The 25231-nt window shown below is 45.4% G+C and overlaps 1 protein-coding gene across 2 annotated transcripts in view; it reads left to right on the top strand.

The window, feature by feature from the left end:
- Positions 1-5613: 5613 nt before the first annotated feature.
- The window catches only part of AGXT (alanine--glyoxylate aminotransferase), a 44886-nt gene continuing 25268 nt past the window's right edge, over positions 5614-25231 (top strand). The window contains exons 1-3 of one of the 2 annotated variants that reach the window (XM_077292977.1): positions 5614-6085; positions 23159-23351; positions 24117-24181. In XM_077292977.1, coding sequence (XP_077149092.1) covers positions 5855-6085; positions 23159-23351; positions 24117-24181 — 489 coding nt within the window. In that variant the 5' untranslated portion in view covers positions 5614-5854. Of the gene's footprint in view, positions 6086-12808; positions 13107-23158; positions 23352-24116; positions 24182-25231 lie in introns of those variants that run through there. The other variant, XM_077292978.1, reaches the window with a different exon arrangement.

Raw genomic sequence — 25231 nt, 5'->3', positions numbered from 1 at the left:
TAATTTTACTGGGCACATTAGGGATGATGAAAAGGGGCTGTTTGGCAATGGACAACAAATTTAAGGTTGAAAGAAAGTACAAATCCATTGAGTTAAACTTACAGTATAACCTAAAATGTTGAACTAGAGGAAGCCCAAATCCCTAGAGGCAGATGCTAATTGCCCCATATTGGGGAAAAAAGTTATTCTCGACTCAACATACTTCAATCAGATTAGCTTCCTTGATCAACAACTCATCTCCAAAATCGAGTACCCTAACCTGTAATATTAAATTGTTCCAGGTCCTTCTTGAGCTTGATTAGTGAATAAATTGTCTATTACTGTATGTGCTCGCAGTCTCACTGCCATGTTCCATAGTCTTACTCGTACAGTAAAGAATCGCAGTCTGTGATAATGATGAAACTTTCTTTCCACTAGACAAAGAATATGGTTGGGCAATTAATTTTCCCAAGGGGCCACATGAGAGACCTGACTGTGGTGAAGGGCCGAATCAACCAGCCAAACTTTCTGCACATTATTACTTCTATATTATTTTTTATCTCTTAAGCCCTTTTACCCCCGAAGGTGGTTTGCACGTTAATGACCGTTAATTTTTACAATTCTGACCACTGTCACTTTATGAGGTAATAACTCTGAAACGCTTCAACAGATCACGTGATTCTGAGATTATTTTTTTCGTGACATATTGTACTTCATAATAGTGGTAAAATTTATTTGGTATGACTTGCGTTTATTTGTAAAAAAAATCGCAAATTTGGCAAAAATTTGGAAAATTTTGCAATTTTAAATTACAGAGATATGTCTCACAAAATAGTTAATAAATAACATTTCCAACATGTCTACTTTACATAAGCACAATTTTGGAGGAAAAATTTTGTTTTTTGGTTGGGAAGTTATAAGGGTTAAAAGTTGACCAGCGATTTTTAATTTTTCCAACAAAATTTACAAAACCACTTTTTTTAGGGACCACATCTCATTTGAAGCCACTTTGAAGGGTCTATATGATAGAAGATACCCCAAAATGACACCATTCTAAAAACTGCACCCCTCAAGGTGATCAAAACTATATTCAAGAAGTTTATTCACCCTTCAGGTGCTTCACAAGAATTTTATGAAAAAGATAAAGAACACAACTTTTTTTCACAAAAAAATGACTTCAGATCCAATTTTTTTTTTATTTTGACAAAATAAAGATATATCATATATCTGATATTAGGCTGGAGTACATGTTATTTGTCATAGTACTCAGGGGGTCAGTTGGCAGCAAACAATAGGATTTATTTATATTTGATTAAGATTGGTGTATTCATATACTTAGCACTTTCTGGTAATCTTTCCTGTTCTACATATGTTGTGAAGTATTAGCTTTCTTTTTCCCCTCGGGTTAAATTCTTTATGGTCTATTTTGCCATATCGTTTTAAATGTTTTAAAATGTATGTCTTGCCTGGCTCTGTTTTTGGATTATGACTTTTGTATAATAAAATTGATTATTTAAGGTTGATCCCATTGGTTTGCATATCTTCTCTCTCTGTTCAGTAATTATTTATATGCAATGGTTGATCCCTAATTTTTGTATTGGAGTGGTGCCCGCTTCTCTTTCACTCCTGTCATAGTTAGGACATGGCAAATGTCCTGTTCTCGTATGGTTAATATGGTTAGCCTCTCTTTCAAGATGGGAGGGGTATTTATACTCGCTTCCAGCTGGGGTTCTTTGTCATCTATACCTTCTGTTTTTGCACTGTGTTTACCATGCTTTCCGTGCGTTTCTCTGTTTGCTATTCTGGATTCCTGACCTCTGGCTTTGCTTTTGACTATCCCCTGTCTCGTCCCTTTGGTACCTCCTGATCTTCTAGCCCAGATCTCTGATTGCTTGGTATTTCTCTAAGTATTTATCTCTTCTCTGTTCCTCGGTGTCTGGCTCCGCCCCCCTGTCCTCCTCCCACTCTGTCACATGTCTAAGGTCCTGTTGGTTACCTGGTCACTCTGTCACATGTCTAAGGTCCTGTGGGTGACCAGGTTAGTACCCGGCGTTTAGCTCAGCTCTGTTGCTGCTGTATGCAGCTCTCCCTGCAGAATTAATACATGGGAGCTGTGCCATTAAAGCTGACTGTAAAGTCTTTCTCCCTGGTGGGGAGGTGTTTATATGCCATGGATCCAGTACTGGCTCTCACGGGGCAGATTAATGAGCTCTCACAGCTTTTTCAGAAGCCATCCGTGGAGCAGCAAGCCCTGGTCCACTCACACCAACAGGTGCAGAGACATGTGGCAGGTGCTTTACAGATGTCTGCTTCATTGCGGTCCCGAGAGGGGGGTCCCTCTGATGTATCCCTAGCAGACCCCGAACCACCGGTAAAGTTACCCGATACTTTTTCTGGGGATAAAAAATTGTTCAGGGTCTTTAAGGAGGGATGTAAGTTTTTTTTTTGAGTTGCGTCCCCGGGCCTCTGGAAATGAAAGACAGAGGGTGGGGGTAGTAAAGTCCTTGTTAAGGGGTCCTCCGCAGGCAGAATTTCCCCTCAAGTGATCCCATTTTGGAAATTATACCTCTTTGGGAATTTATCTACAGGTGTAGTGCTGATTTTGACATCATGGGTATTTTCCAGAAAGAAGCAGCAATTAATGTTGCCGAGTGAAAATTGCAAACTACCGTTGTAGTGACCAGTACGCTGTACTGACCAGTACGTTGCAGTCACCAGTACTTTATGCCCGTAAGTTAGGTGGGCTTTCATTGCTTCAGAAGTGCCAAACATGTGGACGCTATATGTGGTTTAAGTAAACTGTGGGGCTCAGAAGGGAGGGGGCATTTGTATTTGGCAGTACAGAATTTGCTGAATTTCTTTTGCAGGGTTATGGAACCATTTTGCTTTTCCAGAGCCTTTGCACTACCAGTAACGTGGAAGCCTCCTATATTTCTGTTAGCAGATGACAGACCTGAGTGGGGACTTGCTTTTTTTGTGGATTGAGTTGAAGCTTTTATTGGGAACATTTTACGTATCGTTTTGGATCACAAATATCTGGCGTTCTATGCTAAGCACTTACTTTGGGGTTTCCATCTAAATCTCTGCGTGATGTGATTCAGATGAAACCCCCGAAGGATCCATTCCTTATAATGAGGCAGCAGAGTTACTCTGGATTCTGTCTGGCCTCTGTTCAGTGGTGTCCTTCTTTTCAGAAGTGCACAAAACTGTGGCCGACGGCACTTTTATGCAATCCTAAAAAAGAAGGACACCGCCGATTCACAGGTCAGACGGCGTCCACAGTGCCTCCATCTGCCTCACTGAAGGGAATCTTTCCCATGCTGTACAAACTGTCAGCTCTGCCCAAACAGGGAAAGTTTCCTAGCTTTGGTGACCCAGATGTCGTCATGACGACATCCGGTCATCATGGCAACGATCGGAACCCCGCGTCACTCTGCACATTCTCTGATCCAAAGTCTGAGGGGCTGTCAGCACTCTGCCTTCTCGCGGAATGCTTTAATAGTGTTCGATTGCAGCATTTCGGGGGTTAAAGTGGCGGGAGCAGTGCATGACAGCTCCTGGCACTTAGTGCCGGTTGCCATCTGTCAGAATCAGTGTGCACGGGCGATCACGCGGACGTAATAATCCATCCGTGGTCAAATAGGCCCAGGTCACATCGATGGATTATTATGTCCAATGTCAGAAAGGGGTGAATATTGAGCAAAAATAAGTCTGCTGACTCTCTGCTACTGAGATCTAAGGGGTAAAGTTTCTCCTTGTGGAGAGTGATATACCAGCTCTGACTTGTAAGGAGGCTTATTCGCCATGCAATGCTCCTCTGGGAAATTTAATATGCAAATTGCCTCTTCAGAGAACACCGTGTCTGCAAATTGAGACACTGATTTCGCATTTTATCCTAAGTCATATTGTAAGTCTCGTTAAAGGGTTGATTGTGACTGGTAGGATCGCTACTTCCAACAGGTGGCGCTATAGAGTTCAAGTCCTCTTTTTCTCTCAAGAGGCAATTTGCATATCGCTGCTACTGCTAATACATGTTATGAAAGGGCTTATTGCAATCTGCATTCTTACCTGTGGCAGCAAATCAAAACCATGTAATTTACTGCTTTTTATAAAGCATACTGTAAATCATAATGCTTTGGTTCTTCAGCACTTGTACCTTGATGAACAACTCCAAACACAGTATCATTGCCTCACAGTCCCTACAAAGCACCCCCCACCGCAAAGTATGATGTCCACACACAGCTACCCACAGAGCATAATATCACCACAAAGTATCATGGCCCACCACACAGTATGATGTTTCCACAACCTTTCCTCACACACTGTATGATGTCCCTAAAAAGCCACCTCATGCAGCATGATGTCCCCACACAGCACCCAAATTAAGTATGATATCCCCATACAACTCTGCATGCAGATTGATGACCCCACATAGCTCAACACACAGTAGGATGTCCCCACAAAGCCCCCACATGCAGTATGATGCCTTCACAATCCACCCACACTGTATGATGTCCCTACACAGCCTTGCATTCAATATGATGTCCCCACAAAGAACCCCATGCAGTACGATGTCCTCCCACAACCCTCCATGCAGTATGATGTCCCAACACATTCCCACAAATACTGACAATTTTAAAAAATAAAACTACTCACCTAACCTTGTTCCCCTACTGATCTGGTCTGCGTCGTATACTGAGGCTATGCACAACTGGTACTTGCTGGGCTCTCAGATGCACAGGCTCAATGGTAGAAGGGTAATCTGACAACTCCCTCTTCCATCATTGCATATACCATCCGAGGGGGCAGATACTGGTGAAATTGAGATTGAGGGCCGCTTTGTGGTGCAGGATTCCACTGTTTCCAGTCCGTTGATTGTCCAAATTGAATAATCTTAAGTTATTTGTGCTATGTTTCTAGTTATTATTGACTTTAATAGGGAAAGACAGATTTTTGATGAATTTGTTTTACATAAAGAATTTGTCCATACTGTATATGGATCGTGTAATCAAAAGGCTTATTACTTCTAGGACAGTTATGGTATATCCACGTTATTCCATAAATGTCTGTTAGATTTGTGTGGTACTACTAGGGCCCACATCTTTCTCAAGAACACAGCTAAGTGACGCACCACCAGCAATGGACAGGTGGGTGCATATGAGCAGGTTTATCAGTTCATTTTTATGACACTTCAAAACATTGTCAAGCACACTTGCTCTTGGGGATAAATATTTCATAGCTGGATATCATGCATCCAAAGCAAGAAAATATCATTTCTCATTGGTTTTGGCTCAGGACTAGGGACATTGGTTATCAATCTAACCATTTGCCTCGTCAGCAGTCAGTGATGCTTCACCTAGAACGCACTACTGTATAATAAGTAACTTCCTATTTGTGTGTTTTTATCTATTACCAAACCTCACACCCTGTCCTTTCAAATAACACATTTGGGGACATCATGGTGGTCCATGTCACCTATGCTTCTAGCTAAAACTAATATGTCTATTATCCAGGAATGCAGATATTTTATCAGCAGCTTGGAGATAAGACTGATTTTCTCAGTCACGTCAAATATATTGGCTCACGAGTCCTTGGCATAATATTCACTGTGACTGCACATTTCACAGTTTCAACAGTTTTAATGTAGAAGATGTTTTGTTAAATGTGGTCAGGTGTAATGTCCTTAGTGTTACCGTGTACGGGTCAGACACCTGTGACCCCAAGGTTAGTGGGAGTGACACTGTGTGACAAATCCAGCGAGAGGGTGGGAGGAGGAAAGGTAGCATTCATATGATGGCTGAGCTGCGGAGACACAGAGACTGGGTGAAGGTTCACTGTGCGTCATTGTCCTCCATCCAGTCAATGGTTAATAAAGATGCAAGGGACAGTTAGAAGTATATCCTATTCTCTTCTTCATGCTGCCCGGCTGTCAGGATCTGTCAGGATGTCTACTCATACAATCGTACCTCCGTCTCCAGCCCTACAGCAGCCTCTACAAGTCCCCCAACGCCTAATGCTGGGTCCTGGCCCTTCAAATGTTCCTCCACGGGTACAAGCTGCTGGCGCTCAACAGGTCATTGGTCACATGCACCCCGAAATGTTCCAGGTAAGTCACTTAGTTAAGACTAGTAATCAATGGCATATGGGGGCGCAACTTGCAAATCATCCTGTAATCAGTGCTCCTTAGGGAAGTGTCAGACGGCCATACAAATCAGACAGGGATCAGAACTCAGTGCACGGATTTGCCGGCAGATCTCCAAACCCGAGTGTGACAGCTTGTATTTCATTGCCATCTATACGGCCGTCTGATTCTTCCCGTATCCAAATTTTTCTCAACTGAGTTTATCCCATCATGACATGCTGAACTATAATAAATTCTACAGTTTTTAACCCCTTTCCGATATGGCTATTTTTCGTTTTTGCATTTTCATTTTTCCCTCTCCTTTTTCCGAGAGCCTAGATAGCTTTTTATTTTTCTGTCGACGTAGCCATATAAGGCCTTATTTCTTACAGGACGAGTTGTACTTTTGAGTGACACCATTCATTTTATCTTGCGATGTCCTGGAAAGCGGTAAAAAATCCAGTCGCCTTGACATTTTCTGAGATCCGTAAGGGATATCAGTTTTTGGTCAATGGGGTTGTGTGAGGTCTTGTTTTTTGCGCCCTGATTCGATGTTTTTATTCATACCATCTTGAGGTAGATTTGATGTTTTGATCATCTCTTATTGCATTTTTTTCTAGTGTGGGAGTGGACAAAAAACATACTTCTGGAGTTTAGATTTTTTCTCATTACGCCATTTACGGAGCATGTTAATTAATTTTATGTTTTGCTAGATCGGCTTTTTACAAATGTAGCTATACCACATTTTTTTATTTCTTTATTTTGGGGAGAAAAGGGAGAGATTTGACCTTGCATTTTTTCATATTTTTAAATACCTTTTTTTCACTTTTCACTGTAATTGCTAGTCCCTTTAGAGGACTTGAACCCGGCGACAATCCGATCACTTGTGCTATAAACAGCAATACCGTGGTATTCCTATATATAGCAAAAATCACGGTCTCCTATAAACACCAGCCAGAACCTGGCATTCAGAGGAGAACCATCATGACAGGCACAAGGGTCTAGAACCAGAACCCTAGCCATCATGGCAACCCATTGGTGCCCCATGAGTGCATCATGAAGGCAGCGATTGGCACATAGAATGAGTCTCCTTTCCAACGTGCTGTAAATGCCCCTTCACCTGCAGCTCTTAGGGGCAACCATCATCTACCAGCAAAGACATGGGCTAAGTTCCTGAGGTCGCATCAAAGTGAGGGAGCCGGCATGTGATGTACCAGTAACTCATATATCAGTAAGGGTATATATAAGGGTCGCTCCCCTTTCACATACATACATTTCATCAGCACCACAGATTCATATATATATATATATATATATATATATATATATATATATATATATATATACACACTAAACGCTAAAGCTCGGCACGCTCATTGCTATCTAATTTACGCTGCTGGTGATTAAACTAAAGTAAATAATGACAACATTCAATAGCGCTTATGCAGGTGGTAAATTAACTTAAAATGAAGTTAATAACAATAGTATGGTGATGTGGTGGGGGGCAGGATTATGTGTGGTGATGTGGTGGGGGGCAGGATTATGTGTGGTGATGTGGTGGGGGGCAGGATTATGTGTGGTGATGTGGTGGGGGGCAGGATTATATGTGGTGATGTGGTGGGGGGCGGGATTATGTGTGGTGATGTGGTGGGGGGCGGGATTATGTGTGGTGATGTGGTGGGGGGCGGGATTATGTGTGGTGATGTGGTGGGGGGCGGGATTATGTGTGGTGATGTGGTGGGGGGCAGGATTATGTGTGGTGATGTGGTGGGGGGCAGGATTATGTGTGGTGATGTGGTGGGGGGCAGGATTATATGTGGTGATGTGGTGGGGGGCGGGATTATGTGTGGTGATGTGGTGGGGGGCAGGATTATGTGTGGTGATGTGGTGGGGGGCGGGATTATGTGTGGTGATGTGGTGGGGGGCAGGATTATGTGTGGTGATGTGGTGGGGGGCAGGATTATGTGTGGTGATGTGGTGGGGGGCGGGATTATGTGTGGTGATGTGGTGGGGGACAGGATTATGTGTGGTGATGTGGTGGGGGGCGGGATTATGTGTGGTGATGTGGTGGGGGGCGGGATTATGTGTGGTGATGTGGTGGGGGGCGGGATTATGTGTGGTGATGTGGTGGGGGGCGGGATTATGTGTGGTGATGTGGTGGGGGGCGGGATTATGTGTGGTGATGTGGTGGGGGGCGGGATTATGTGTGGTGATGTGGTGGGGGGCGGGATTATGTGTGGTGATGTGGTGGGGGGCAGGATTATGTGTGGTGATGTGGTGGGGGGCAGGATTATGTGTGGTGATGTGGTGGGGGGCGGCATTATGTGTGGTGATGTGGTGGGGGGCGGGATTATGTGTGGTGATGTGGTGGGGGGCGGGATTATGTGTGGTGATGTGGTGGGGGGCGGGATTATGTGTGGTGATGTGGTGGGGGGCAGGATTATGTGTGGTGATGTGGTGGGGGGCGGCATTATGTGTGGTAATGTGGTGGGGGGCGGGATTATGTGTGGTGATGTGGTGGGGGGCGGGATTATGTGTGGTGATGTGGATGTGGTGGGGGGCAGGATTATGCGTGGTGATGTGGTGGGGGGCAGGATTATGTGTGGTGATGTGGTGGGGGGCGGGATTATGTGTGGTGATGTGGTGGGGGGCAGGATTATGTGTGGTGATGTGATGGGGGGCAGGATTATGTGTGGTGATGTGGGGGGCGGCATTATGTGTGGTAATGTGGTGGGGGCGGGATCGTGTGTGGTGATGTGGTGTGGGCGGGATTATGTGTGGTAATGGGTGGGGAGCGGGATTATGTGTGGTAATGTGGTGGGGGGCGGGATTATGTGTGGTGATGTGGTGGGGGAGAGGATTATGTGTGTTAATGGGGTGGGGGGGCGGGATTATGTGTGGTAATGGTGTGGGCGAGTGGGATTATGTGTGGTGATGTGGGGGCGGGATTATATGTGGCAATGTGGTGGGGGGTGGGATTATGTGTGGTAATGTGGTGGGGGGCGGGATTATGTGTAGTAATGGTGTGGGCGAGAGGGATTATGTGTGGTGATGTGGTGAGGGGGCAGGATTATGTGTGGTAATGGGGTGGGCGAGCGGAATTATGTGTGGTAATGTGGTGGGGGGCGGGATTATGTATGGTAAAGTGGTGGGGGCGGGATTATGTGTGGTAAAGTGGTGGGGGGCGGGATTATGTGTGGTGATGTGGTGGGGGGCGGGATTATGTGTGGTAATGTGGTGGGGGCGGGATTATGTGTGGTAATGGGGTGGGGGGCGGGATTATGTGTGGTAATGTGGTGGGGGGCGGGATTATCTGTGGTAATGTGGTGGAGGGGTGGGATTATGTGTAGTAATGTGGGGGGCAGGATTATGTGAGGTAATGTGGTGGGGGGCAGGATTATGTGAGGTAATGTGGTGGGGGGCGGATTATGTGTGGTAATGGTGTGGGCGAGCGGGATTGTGTGGTGATGTGGTGGGGGCGGGATTATGTGTGGCGATGTGGTGGGGGGCGGGATTATGTGTGGTAATGTGGTGGGGGGCGGGATTATGTGTGGTGATGTGGTGGGGGCAGGATTATGTGTGGAGGGGGGGCGGGATTATGTGTGGTGATGTGGTGGGGGGCGGGATTTTGTGTGTGACAATGTGGTGGGGTCGGGATTATGTGTGGTGATGTGGTGGGGGGGCGGGATTATGTGTGGTGATGTGGTGGGGGGGCAGGATTATGTGTGGTGATGTGGTGGGGGGCGGGATTATGTGTGGTAATGGGGTGGGGGGGCGGGATTGTGTGGTGATGTGTTGGGGGGGCGGGATTTGTGGGGGGTGGGATTATGTGTGGTGATGTGGTGGGGGGGCAGGATTATGTGTGGTAATGGGGTGGGGGGCAGGATTATGTGTGGTGATGTGGTGGGGGGCGGAGCTACTGTGCAGGGGGTGGGATTAACGAGTAATCACGATGCCTCTTATATATATATAGATATATATATATATATATATATATATATATATATATACGGTACCTACACACCACAGATTCCAAGATTTCTCACAACCTTCCTGATATGTCACTTTCCATTTCTTTCTTCGATCTGTAAATTAGCATATTGTTTATATTGACTACCTTCACTTTATACATCCTTTTCTCATTGTTTCTCTGACCTATCTCACATACTGTATATCTCCTACACTCTTGTTCACACCTGGCAACTTTCAAGAGCAACTGAAGTAGTATAAAATTTGCAGCTTTGCAGCCATAGGTCTATTCTGACCTTGGTCTCTTTGTACACATCACAAATATACCAGAAATATACCAGATATGATCAGAGGGTAAGAGCAACCAACTAAAATAACAGGACCTCCTATTTTTATAAAAATTCCACAATAATACATCCTTAAAGAAACTCTGTCACCCAGTCTTGCTACCCCTTCTGAGGAAAGTATAATGTATGGGCAGATAAACTGATTACAGTGATGTATCACTTACTGAGCTGCTTGCTGCAGTTTTGATTGAAGATTCAATGCTGAGCTCTGTATAGCGCCACCCTCTCCACTGTGCATAGGCAGAAAGCTGCCAATCGGTGATGGGAGTGTGGTTAGACTGCCTGTCATACAAGTCTCCTAGTAATAAACTCCTGCTGATAAAACACTGATTTTATAAAAACTACACTAAGCAGTCTAGTAAGTGACATAACGCTGGAATCAGGTTCTTTGTCCCTACATTATACTTCTTTCAGATTAGGTAGCAAAAACTTGTTGACAGATTCCCTTTAGACTGGCCTCACACGTCAGTGGCTCCGGTACGTGTGGTGACAGTTTTCTCACGTACCGGAGACACTGACTCACGTAGACACATTAAAATCAATGTGTCTCTGCACATGTCAGCGTGTTTTCACGGACCGTGTGTCCGTTTGTAAAACACAGAGACATGTCAGTGTTCGTGGGAGCGCACGGATCACACGGACCCATTAAAGTCAATGGGTGCGTGTCAACACATACCGCACACGGATGCCGTCCGTGTGCTGTCCGTGTGCCGACTGAGGACCACACGGACCATGCAGGAGACAGCGCTAGAGTTAAGCGCTGTCCCCCCTGCGTGTGGTGCTGAAGCCGGTATTCATTTATTCTCCCCAGCAGCGTTCGCTGGAGAGAAGGAATGAAAAATCTAGGTTTTTTTATTTTTTTGTGTTTAAAATAAAGTTCCTGGTCACCTCCCGCCTCCCACCCCCTGTGCGCCCGCCCGCTGGCATTACTGTTATTAGTGACAGCAGGTGTCAGATGATGGGGATAACAGTCCCAAGAGCCACCACCTGCTGTCGTTCAGACTTTAATATAATGCTCATCATTATCCTCTGCTCGCCGGCAGAGCAGGGGAAAATGATAACAGCCGGCTTCAGCACCAACCGCCGGAGAACAGGTGCTTACAGTAGTGCTTCTTCCCCGGCGGCCGTCCATGTCACATGGAGGACATCAAAGTGTGTTCTCCGTGTGTATATGCGGGACGTTTTGCCGTCCATGCTGACAGCAAAAAACGGACATGTCAGAGTGTTTTGCCCACGGACACACGGTCCGTGGAAACACAATGTGACATGTGCATAGACCCATTAATTTGAATGGGTCTACGTGTGTACGTGTCTCCGGTACATGTGAAAACTGTCACCACACGTACCAGAGACATGGACTTGTGAAAGGGGCCTAATTCTCCCTCTTTCTGCTTCTCCTCACTGCTGATGAGGTGTCTCCCAGTCCTGGTCCTCCTCGGCTAATGCCTACTATTATTTCTCCTTCCGCAACCCCCAGAAATCCCTGCAATCTCTCTAAACTAATACCCATTCATGACCTCTATATTCAAGCTTTTCTTCCTGGGTCTAACAGAAACATGGCAGACACCCTGTAACACAGGCTTCAATGCTTCACAGTGTTATGGTGGCCATCACTTCACCCACACTCCTTGCCCTGGCCATAAACCTGGTGTAGCCTTCTCCTCTCCAGCAGTAGCTCTTTCAGCACCATCCCACTTCCAGTCTCCCTCTCCCGTCTCCCTCTCTCTGCTTCTCCTCACTCTACACTTTCACACACTCCTTGACTCTGTTGTACTGGTCTCAACCAGAGCCTCACTCCAAGACACAGCCAACATTTTCTCCAACACCACAATCTCCTTGTTTCTTGACTCTATGGCCCACCATGTGCATGGCACAATGTGCTGAATAAATATACCCTGGCATAACAGCCTCACTAAAAATCTGCAGGAATTGACGAAGATTGCCACAGGAAGAAAACAACTCAAACAGAAAGACATTATCACATTCAAGCAAACGGTTTACAAATTGGGAGGTATTTTGTCTGTGCGTGATCCATTTTCCACACGCTCAGTGCCCTGACCAAAACTATGTTTGTGTGAACACGGCCTGACTGTGACTAGTTCTATTTATCTGAATATTTTTGTAACAGTTGAATAGGACAGTTGCAGAACTTACAATGGTTGATAGCCTCCTTTTTTTAACTCAAAATCATGTTTCTAAAGCAGACAAAGCCTCCTTTTTTTGAATGAAACGACATAATTGGCCTGTTATGTGATTCATCTGCTCATAATGGCTCGGACATGAACAGTTTGACCACTTATGAAACATACCTGACTCATCAAATCCCACGGATCACTGTGAATAAATAATTAAACATTCGTAGAATATGTTTCTAAGAAGTAGGTGTCAATGCAGCATAGTCTTGATTGGAAGGCGCATAAGGCTTGGTGGGCCAAGATATGGTTCATTAACACAGGATAATTAACAGAAGGTATAAGAGGCAGTCAGTCACTTGAGCTTGTTTTAGATTCTGGTACTTGAAAAGAAACATGACTTCCTTGCTATCTGTGAGCAGTCCAGAATCCCTACAGCTGCCTTTACATGTCCCTCAAAAACTCCTTCTGGGACCAGGTCCTGCAAACGTGCCACCTCGAATTCTGGCGGCAGGAGGGCAAACAACAATCAGTCCATTACATTCTGAGATGTACAAGGTAAGGCCAAAAAAGATCATTATCTCCATAATATACTGCACCTTACAGAACAAATTAGACTAAAATATAAGCACAGTTGTCTTTTTGAATGATCTGGGTCTTCTGTACAAGGTGGATGACATAGTGTCAGGTCTATTCATGACTTTTAGAAATAATTTACAGCAGAATATTGCAGTTCATAATTCATGGATTCTCTGGGTCACCAACATCTATCCCTAATCAGAGTATCACTAGGAAAACCACTGGAAGAGAAATGTGTTCAGTGGACCTTATAATAATTGCAGAAGAAGGCTTTCTGGAAAAAGAGAAGCGAGAATTCCGGAGAAGCTGTTATTATATTGTCTTGTAACCGTTAGTTAACAATTAGAACAAATAGCTAATGTAAATATTTGCTATGGGGAATGGAGCTATGTCCAAACATTTCACAATCCCCCTGTATATTTATAAAAAGCAGGCTTTTTCCAGCTAATTCCTAACCGTACACCCCACCTCTTCATCAGATGGGGTAATAAGTTCACATGGCTTCTCTATATCATCACTGCGATTAATAATTTTTTTGTACATCCTTTATCTACGGGCAAGGGGTCATATATAAAGGTGATGTCTGATTTGCACAATCCAAAATGTACTGGTACCCCACTACCCCAGCTATTATCAAGGCACAGCATTTGGCTCAAGTTTTAACCCAGCCGGCAATAATAGGTGTCAGTACAACCACGCGGTGTGCTCCCAATCATCAGCTACATATATGATTCTATTTGGTCATTTTATTCTGAGCACTTTTTTTAATAAAATGGCATTAGGATAAATTAAAAAGGGTTCACATTTGTACAGAAACCTTGCCACATTGTCTGATAGTATGAAAATAAGCTGCAATACCAGACATAGCCCATAGATAAGAAGGGTGCTGTTTCTTAAACAAAAGTTAACCCTATATTCTTATCCTGGACAATTACACAGCATGCAATACTTTAGTCCATTTTATGTACCAGAATACTGGATACATTGTAAAGGCAGCTGCTACACTTACACCTATACCCATGTGTAATCCGGCACGATTTCCAATATGGCCATCTGAATCCGAGCTTCATGTTCATCCTCGTTACTCATGCTTTATTCTGCCTTGGAGCAAATCACGAGTTCAGCCATCTTGCTTCTGCTCTCACCAGCGCTTTCCCTACTGTCACCCCATATTATTGGTTTAGGACAACCTTTTGTTGTACACTTTATGGATTACACTACCTACTTATTCACTTTCTTATAACTCCCATTGATCTGACATCAGCAATATCTGCAGAATTACCAATTGACATAAAACAAAAAGGCTGAATTTCCGATACCCAATAACATTCTCTGGCTGCCATAAATGTGTAGTTAATACTAGGCAAGACTAAGGGCAGCTATGTTGAAGCCACCGATTTCAGCAAGACCAGCCAACCATTTTTTTTCTAGATGTCTGGCCGGAGTTCAATCAAAAAAATGTCAAGAAAAAAAAAAGAATCGACATGTTGTACAGGAAAGATAAGCTGCCGCCAGAGATATCTGGCAGTGGATTACGTACATCCTTCTCCTCGCTCAGAACACATGCGTGCTCAGCCGAAGTAAGTTGGCACATGGAAGTCAGCAAGAATAATGGCCAACCAAACAAAGGTTCACCGACATCTCTTCAATCTACCTAATATGCATGACCCCTTTTTAGGCAGGTGTCACACTAGCAACTGCAATGCGAGAAACTCGCCTCAATACCCGGCACTGCCGCGGCAGTTTGGACGGCAGCGTTCAGGTGCATAGAAATACATGCAGCAGCACACTCCGACCCCGAGTGGCGGCAGCAGTGCCCGGTATTGAGGTGAGTTTCTCGCATTGGAATTGCAAGTGTGACACTGGCCTTAGAAGGACTATACATGGTCTGGTATCTTACCATTCAACAATAATAATATCATTTCATGACTATAAAAGATTATTCTTGGTCATCGGGAATGGCAAAAATCAGAACAACACCTTTGTAAGTCTCATCTGAGTGCACATTTACACTGGGTGATACAAACTGCCTATTTCAAACACTTTTTCCATTTCTGGAATGCAGGCCCTTTAGTTTTGCACAGACCTAAGCAACAGTAATACTGGTAAATGATAACAGGCAGAGGTTCATAGCTCCCAGTACTCCTGTCCAGAGAACGGCACTGTTAGGACGTCTGCAGTGATTGCTGTAAAAGCGAAAACAGCAAATGGCTGAGAACAGGATATCAGAAAAGCCTGTTTGATTAAAGAGGACCTATCACCCAAGACATATCGCTTTTAGGAAATACCGTATTTTCCCATGAACAGAAATTCTGTGGCATTTTTTTGCATGGATAACTTAACAATTGGGTGTTACCAGATAGGAGTGGGTGTGAAGAGTCTGACACTGTCCAATCAATGTTGTTAATGTCAAAATGTTTAGTAACGTGCCCCTTCGATAATGGGAAGGGTAACAACCAACGTTCGTTTTTGTTTTTCAGAGCCTTAAAGATGAGATAATAAATAATGGCACAACACAAAGTTATGAGAAAAGGTGATCTAGAATTGATAGTTAATGGGGAAAACGGCTGCTATGTCATCTTTTAAGTATAAAGATGGCAGAATAAGTCAAGGACATACATGTAGGCATACCTCCCAACTTTTGAAGATGGGAAAGAGGGACAAAGTTTGCGGCGCGCGAAGCGCGCTGCGGCAAATTTTAGGCCATGCCTCTGACCACACCCATTCATAATTAGTCACACCCATATCCACGTCCCAAGCACACCCATTTAGCACTGCTGATCACACTGTTTCATATACAATAGTTATAAACAAAAAAATATGGCCACACAGTGCTCCATACTGTATAATGACCACACATGATGCCCCATACTGTATAATGGCCACACATGAGGCTCCATACTGTATAATGAACACACATGACGCTCCATACTGTATAATGACCGCATGCATACTGTATAATGGCCGCACATGATGCTCCATACTGTATAATGACCGCACATGATGCTCCATACTGTATAATGACCGCACATGATGCTCCATACTGTATAATGGCCGCACATGATGCTCCATACTGTATAATGACCGCACATGATGCTCCATACTGTATAATGACCGCATGCATACTGTATAATGGCCGCACATGATGCTCCATACTGTATAATGACCGCACATGATGCTCCATACTGTATAATGACCACACATGATGCCCCATACTGTATAATGGCCACACATGAGGCTCCATACTGTATAATGAACACACATGACGCTCCATACTGTATAATGACCGCATGCATACTGTATAATGGCCGCACATGATGCTCCATACTGTATAATGACCGCACATGATGCTCCATACTGTATAATGACCGCACATGATGCTCCATACTGTATAATGGCCGCACATGATGCTCCATACTGTATAATGACCGCACATGATGCTCCATACTGTATAATGACCGCATGCATACTGTATAATGGCCGCACATGATGCTCCATACTGTATAATGACCGCACATGATGCTCCATACTGTATAATGACCACACATGATGCCCCATACTGTATAATGGCCACACATGAGGCTCCATACTGTATAATGAACACACATGACGCTCCATACTGTATAATGACCGCATGCATACTGTATAATGGCCGCACATGATGCTCCATACTGTATAATGACCGCACATGATGCTCCATACTGTATAATGACCGCACATGATGCTCCATACTGTATAATGGCCGCACATGATGCTCCATACTGTATAATGACCGCACATGATGCTCCATACTGTATAATGACCGCATGCATACTGTATAATGGCCGCACATGATGCTCCATACTGTATAATGACCGCACATGATGCTCCATATTGTATAATGACCGCACATGATGCTCCATACTGTATACTGGCTGCACATGATGCTCCATACTGTATAATGACCGCACATGATGCTCCATATTGTATAATGACCGCACATGATGCTCCATACTGTATACTGGCTGCACATGATGCTCCATACTGTATAATGAACACACATGATGCTCCATACTGTATAATGGCCACACATGATGCTCCATATTGTATAATGACCGCACATGATGCTCCATACTGTATAATGACCGCACATGATGCTCCATACTGTATAATGACCGCACATGATGCTCCATATTGTATAATGACCGCACATGATGCTCCATACTGTATAATGACTGCACATGATGCTCCATATTGTATAATGACCACACATGATGCTCCATACTGTATACTGGCTGCACATGATGCTCCATATTGTATAATGACCGCACATGATGCTCCATACTGTATAATGACTGCACATGATGCTCCATACTGTATAATGACCCCACATGATGCTCCATACTGTATAATGACATACAGGCACGCAGCTCACACACATGCAGCATCACACACACAGTATCACACATACACACGCAGCATCACAAACGCAGCTCACAAACACATGCAGCTTTGACACAAATGCATCACACATGCAGCCATCACACACACACAGCCATCACACACACACGCAGTCATCACACACACACACGCAGCCATCACACACACACACAGCCATCACACACACACGCAGTCATCACACACACACGCAGTCATCACACACACACGCAGTCATCACACACGCAGCCATCACACACACACGCAGCCATCACACACACACACGCAGCCATCACACACACATGCAGCCATCACACACACACACGCAGCCATCACACACACATGCAGCCATCACACACACACACACGCAGCCATCACACACACACACACACGCAGCCATCACACACACACGCAGCCATCACACACACACACACGCAGCCATCACACACACACGCAGCCATCACACATGCAGCCATCACACACACACGCAGCCATCACACACACACACACGCAGCCATCACACACACACACGTAGCCATCACACACATGCAGCCATCACACACACACACACGCAGCCATCACACACACACACACGTAGCCATCACACACATGCAGCCATCACACACACACACACGCAGCCATCACACACACCCAGCCATCACACACACCCAGCCATCACACACACCCAGCCATCACACACACACCCAGCCATCACACACACACACTCAGCCATCACACACACACACCCAGCCATCACACACACACACCCATCACACACACACACCCATCACACACACACACCCATCACACACACACACCCATCACACACACACACCCAGCCATCACACACACCCAGCCATCACACACACCAGATACCTCATACACACATGACACACACACAAATGCAGCATCACACATCTCACACACACACACACATCACACACACACAATCTCCTCTGTGGTGCAGGGGCGGCTGATCTGTCCATGTGCACTGCAGCTCTTCAGTTTCTCTGGCTGCTCACAGCTCTGCACTGTCCCGGCACCTCCCCCGTCTCTCCTTCTCTGCCGGGATAGCAGCTAAGGCTACGTTCACATTTGCGGTCAGCACCGCAGCGTCGGGCGCCGCAGCGTCGCCGCATGCGTCATGCGCCCCTATATTTAACATGGGGGCGCATGGACATGCGTTGTGCTGCGTTTTGCGCCGCATGGCCGCAAGCGTTGGACGCAAGAAACGCTTCAAGTTGCATTTTTTTTGCGTCCAACTTTCGGCCAAAAAGGACGCATGCGGCGCAAAACGCAGCGTTTTAGCGTGCGTTTTGCCGCGTTTTTGTTTGCGTTGTGCGCTGCGGCGCCGACGCTGCGGCGCACAACGCAAATGTGAACGTAGCCTAAGAGCAGGAGACGCCGGAGCTCCGTGCACACACAGGACCGAGGAGGAAGTGAGTCGCTGACCTCTAGTGATGTGTCGTTCGCGAACGAGCCGACACAAAGAGCCGGCTCCCTGCTGTGAACGATGGGAGCCGGCACACCAGTGAGAGCCACTAAAATTCCTGAATGGCTCTCACTGGGCGTAAAATCCCGGGCTTCGGCATGTGTAACTCCGCCCATCTGAGCAAAACCCCGCCCACTCAATTTAATTGGCTTTAAAGAAGTGGGCGGAGTTTCTGCGGTAGGTGGGCGGAGTTTCGGACCCTGAATAGATATTCAATAGGGATCCATTTAGGATCCAAAAAGAGCCGGTTCGTGAGCCGAAAGAGTCGGCTCTTTTTGGTGAGCGGAGCCATGAGAGCCGGATCACCAAAAAGAGCCGGACTGCCCATCACTACTGACCTCTCATCTTGATCGCTGCTGGCTCTCTTCCTCAGCGTGGCAGCGCCGCACACACAGGGGGCGGGGGCGGGGGGGGGCGGGATCGGTCGGGAGGAGACCCAGCATGTATAAGAAAAAAAAAAACAGCCACAAACCTAAGCTACTCAGGTGCCGCCCCCTGCATTGTCCCTGCCCTAGGCACGGGACATTAGTGTCCCGCCCGGGATCCCGGGGCTGGCTGTCAAAATCAGGACAGTCCCGCGGGATCCGGGACGGTTGGGAGGTATGTAAGTAGGCCCGAAGACAAACTCAATTATTAAAGAGTCCTATACAACGATAGGAGTGGTGACCTCAAATAACAGGAATAGCACAGAATTGTGATAAAAGGTCCTACAAGCATTCAGTAAAACAGACGTATAACTGCTAAACTGTTTTTTTAATGGAGTTTGTCCAGTGGAGATATGTTAGCTATCCACAGAATAGGTGGTACTTAATAGATCAGTGGGGGTCCAACTGCTTTGACCAGCACCGATCGGCAGAACTGGGCACTTTTATCCTTGTTATAATGAAACGGCAGTCTGCATGCCCAACTGACGCTCAAGTCATTCTCTATGGGGCTATAGCGCTCAGATTATTTCAATGGTACTACAGAGTATGAATGAAGCAACATATTTTGGTACCGCCACAATTGTCACAATCCATAGATTAAAGCTTAATTATCAATTATTCCAAACAGTTGCATTGAAAGAAAAAAAAAAAAGGTGGCAATTTTTTTCCCTCCAAACACCTCCCTCACCAAAAAAATCCCCAAATCTGTCCATACATTGTAAGTACCCAAAAATGACATCGATAAAAGCTATAAGACATACCTTAAATAATAGATAAAATTTTTAAAAAAGGAATACACATAACTACATTGGAGAAAAAATAAAAAAGTTCTGGCCCTTGGGTGCAGCAACACAAAAAAAGTCAAAGAGCAACAATAGAATGGTAGGATTTTTTTGCATCCCGTCCCCTCAAAAAAAAAAATTATAACAACTAATCAATAAAGTATATTTGCCCCAAAATGGTGATAATAAAATATAGAAGTCATTCCATAAAAAAGCCATGGTACAGATGTATCTAGACCTCATTTTCACCCGCCTTTGTTCCTTATCTAATCTCACAAACTCTCCCTTCCCCCTATCTGACCACCATCTACTCACCTTCGCATCCTTGTCCTCCTCACCTGCCCCCCATGTCCAGCCATTACCACATCCTCGCAGAAACCTCGCACATCTAGACACTCACAGACTCTCAGACTCTCTCCTACCCCTGTCCTCCATATATTCACTGCACGACACGGACAGCGCCACCGCTTTCTATAACTCGACCCTCACATCAGCCATAGACTCAGTCGCCCCTCTCACGCATGGCACAGTGCAACAAACCAATAGGCTTCGACAAGCATCCAGGGTTGCGGAGCGGCGTTGGAAGAAAACACGCCTGCCAGATGACTTCACTGCCTTCAAACAAGCTACATTTGACTTCAAATCAGCCCTCACCTCTGCTAAACAGACTTATTTCACTAACCTTGTATCTTCACTATCCTACAACCCAAAACAACTGTTCAGCACATTTAACTCTCTCCTCCGCCCACCACTGCCACCTCCAACTCCCTTCATCTCTTCCGAGGACTTTGCCACCTACTTCAAAAACAAGATCGACCAAACAAGGCAAACCTTTACTTGTCCACCACCCCAACCACTCCATATACCAGACCTCTGCCCTTCCCTAATAACCTCCCTCTCCAACATCACTGAAGGAGAGCTTACTCGCCTCTTTTCCAAATCACACCTCACCACCTGTGCACTTGACCCCATGCCTTCCCACCTGCTCCCCAACCTCACTAACACGCTTATTCCAGCCCTAACCCATCTCTTCAACCTATCGCTCTCTTCTGGTACCTTCCCCTCTGCCTTCAAACATGCCACCATCACACCCATCCTCAAAAAAACTAACCTTGACCCAACTGCTATGCCCAGCTATCGCCCCATATCACTGTTCCCGTTTGCTTCAAAACTCCTTGAGCAGCATGTCCATGGTCAACTTTCCTCCCACCTCTCATCTAACTCTCTCCTTGACAAACTCCAATCTGGCTTCCGCCCCCACCACTCCACCGAAACTGCCCTGACAAAAATTACTAATGACCTAGTCACAGCCAAAGCTAACAGACAGTTCTCCTTCCTCCTCCTTCTTGACCTGTCCTCTGCTTTCGACACAGTTGATCACTGCCTACTGCTACAGATTCTTTCTTCCCTTGGCATCAAAGACCTCGCCCTGTCCTGGATTGCCTCATACCTATCCAACCGCACATTTAGCGTTTCCCACTTCCACACTACCTCCTCATCCCGCCCTCTCTCTGTTGGAGTCCCTCAAGGCTCTGTCCTAGGACCCCTACTTTTTTCCATCTATACCCTTGGCCTAGGACAACTCATAAAGTCCCATGGCTTCCAGTACCACCTGTATGCAGACGACACTCAGATCTACCTCTCTGGCCCAGATGTCACCTCCCTGCTGTCCAGAATCCCAAAGTGTCTGTCAGCCATATCCTCCTTCTTCACCTCTCGCTTCCTAAAACTCAATGTAGACAAAACCGAATTCATCATCTTTCCCCCACCTCACGTATCCCCCCTACCCAATCTATCTATTATGGTGAACGGCATCACGCTCTCTCCCGCTCCTGAAATCCGCTGCCTCGGAGTAACTCTTGACTCTGCCCTGTCCTTCAAACCTCACGTCCAAGCTCTTGCCACCTCCTGTCGCCTCCAACTCAAAAATATTGCCAGAATCCGTTCCTTCCTCAGTCCACAATCTACCAAAACTCTTGTGCATGCTCTCATCATCTCCTGCCTCGATTACTGCAACACCCTCCTCTGCGGCCTCCCCGCTAACTCTCTTGCACCACTCCAGTCTGTCCTCAACTCTGCTGCCCGCCTAATCCACCTCTCTCCTCGCTACTCCCCTGCTTCTCCCCTCTGCAAATCCCTCCACTGGCTCCCAATCCGCCAACGAATCCAGTTCAAACTACTAACACTGATCTACAAAGCCATCCACAACCTGTCCCCTCCCTATATCTCTGAACTAATCTCCCACTATCTTCCCTCACGTAATCTTCGTTCATCCCAAGACCTCCTACTCTCCTCCACACTTATTCGTTCCTCACACAATCGCCTCCAAGATTTCTCCCGAATATCCCCCATCCTCTGGAATTCCATGCCTCAACACGTCCGATTATCCACCACCCTCGGATCCTTCAGACGGAACCTGAAAACCCATCTCTTCAGGAAAGCCTACAGCCTACAATAACCGAGCTGCCGCCTCACCACCGCCAGAGCCGCCGCCGCCTCACCCCTACCTTCTGTCTCTTCCCCACTATCCCATAGAATGGAAGTCCGCAAGGACAGGGTCCTCTCCCCTCTGTACCAGTGTGTCACTGTAAACCTGTTTACTGTAAACCTGTTTACTGTAAATGATATCTATAACTCTGTATGTAACCCCTTTCTCATGTACAGCACCATGGAATTAATGGTGCTATATAAATAAATAATAATAATAATAAAAGTGTGAAATAAAATGGCTCTTTGAATTCAAGAATTAAAAAAATGGGGAAAAAATCCTACTTGATCATTAACTTGGCTAATAAGAAAATGGAGCTGTTCATTAAAGGGTTAATAGTATCTTAAAAGGGTAAAAACATATATGGCTGATGTATGTGACTGGGATTATGCACAATTTAGTCATTTATGCATCTTTCTCCCCTACAGATAATGGATGACATAAAACTTGGGATACAGTATGCCTTCCAGACACGGAACACATTGACCCTGGCAGTGAGCGGTTCTGGACACTGCGCTATGGAGACCGCCATTTTTAATGTGGTGGAAAAAGGCGATGTAGTCCTTGTGGCTTCAAAGGGCATTTGGGGGGAAAGAGCAGCTGACATTGCTCAGAGGATAGGTAAGAAGGACGGACAGGCCAACTTGGTGCTGTGAGACATTTGTAGGGTCTATCCTATAGATCATAAACGCTGAAGTGCGTATCAATCAGGAAGGTTTGGACTACGCTCCATACATGCCTCCTTCCTCACAAGAGGCTTGCTGCAATAAAATATTGCTACCAATGTATGAACACGAGCTCATATTGGCCATGTTATAACTTATATCAGGTATATAACCAAAGTGACCCGAACCTGAAATTCTGTGTCAGGGTTAATTATTGCCATCTTCCTGTTGTCTAACACTTGCACCTGCTCTGTTCTCAGCAATGTTCCTGCGGACTCTGCTCTTGCTGCTGTCACCGCATTCTGCCAAAAATTCACGCTCAAATTTAACACTTTCCTAGCTTCATTCTGAACCAAAATTATATCTTTCTCAAACACAGATCAATGTAATGCAGAGTTGACCCCATAACACCTTATTTTAATAGAATAAAAGTTAATAATGGGATTATCTCTGCACTGCTAGACTTTTTCTATGTGTGGGATTAAAAAGTCCGTGGATCTCAGCAGATGTCCGTGCAACCTAAGAATCCTCAACACACTATTGGAGAACTGGTCTTTGGCAGATGTTCATAAAATTATACCTTTGGAATAAACAAGTGCACCAATTAGAAAATCTGCACCTTGGCAGCATTTCCCGTTGGCTTGTGAGAACTTTATGTAAAATGTAATTATTGAAACAGAAATGGAAAGTTACAAGCACACTGTTTTTTTGTGTAATTCAGGTGCTGATGTTCGTCTCTTGACAAAGCCACCTGGTGAGGGGTTCACCTTAAAAGAAATAGAAAAGGTAATGTAAACCCGTCACGGTATTCTACAATGAGTAAAATGCCAGACAACAGAAATCTCATTATCTTCATAGGTCACTCAAAAAGCAGCTTCTGCACAGGAACTCACCTAAAAGAAAAACAAAAAATGTATTGCTCCACATTTCCACAGATAAGGGGACTAAGACACAATATATTGTGTTATGTCAATGTTATACATATCGTCTTGTTTTGCTCTCCTATCCATCGCCCTGGTCGTACATCTCTTTATAGGAGTTGCCTCCTGAACTAAACCCACTATAGCTAAGTAAAAATGATTTACAGGACCTTAGTCCAGTGGCCACATACTGTAGGTAGTTTGTGGCTGCCGGCCCAGAGCCCTGCGAACCTCCGACCTCTCAGCATAATTTTGCACTGGGTCTCATTATCAGCAAAAAAACTGGGGTGCCGGCAGATAATAGGAGGTTCACTTTCATCAGGCAGTAAAAGACTAGCAACTTGGCCACCGTACGAGGGTCTTGCAAATCTTTTTACTCAACTCTAAAGCCTACTATGAGAACCTATGGATGTCATAGAGGAAGGGCACTTGTGAATTTGCAGAATCCGGTCCATCAGCCATGTCAGTAATCTGTGGCCTCTGGATGGGACCCTGAGAACTGCCTCTTATCTGATGGCATCCTGGGCTTCTCTTTTGATTAGCCGGCCTGGCCCTAATAAAAAGAAAAGCCTTAGATGCTATCAGGTAAAAGGTGGTTCTGTAGGATCCTGTTCACCAATCACAAATTACTGAAATGACCAATGTACTGGGTCTTGCAAGCTCATTTGCATCAACTTTATCCCCATCCATGAGAACAGAGAGATGCTCAATAAGAAAAGGTCCTGACCTAGCAGACTTGAGCTGTTCTTGTATTACACGAGCAGGATGCCCATGCAATACTACATTTCTAACTTGATGAGCTGTTTGGTGATAGGAGTCAGTGGTGTAACTTGGAGCATGTGGACCCAATGCAAGTTATCCAAAAAGGCCCCCAAATTTCAAGAGTTTTTAATAAAATTGTTCTTCTAATATGGGT

Source organism: Ranitomeya variabilis, chromosome 2 (assembly GCF_051348905.1).
Source record: "Ranitomeya variabilis isolate aRanVar5 chromosome 2, aRanVar5.hap1, whole genome shotgun sequence".
In the NCBI taxonomy this organism is placed as follows: domain Eukaryota; kingdom Metazoa; phylum Chordata; class Amphibia; order Anura; family Dendrobatidae; genus Ranitomeya; species Ranitomeya variabilis.
The sequence above is the reverse complement of the archived record's forward strand: the minus strand, read 5'-3'. Positions and strand labels throughout refer to the sequence as shown.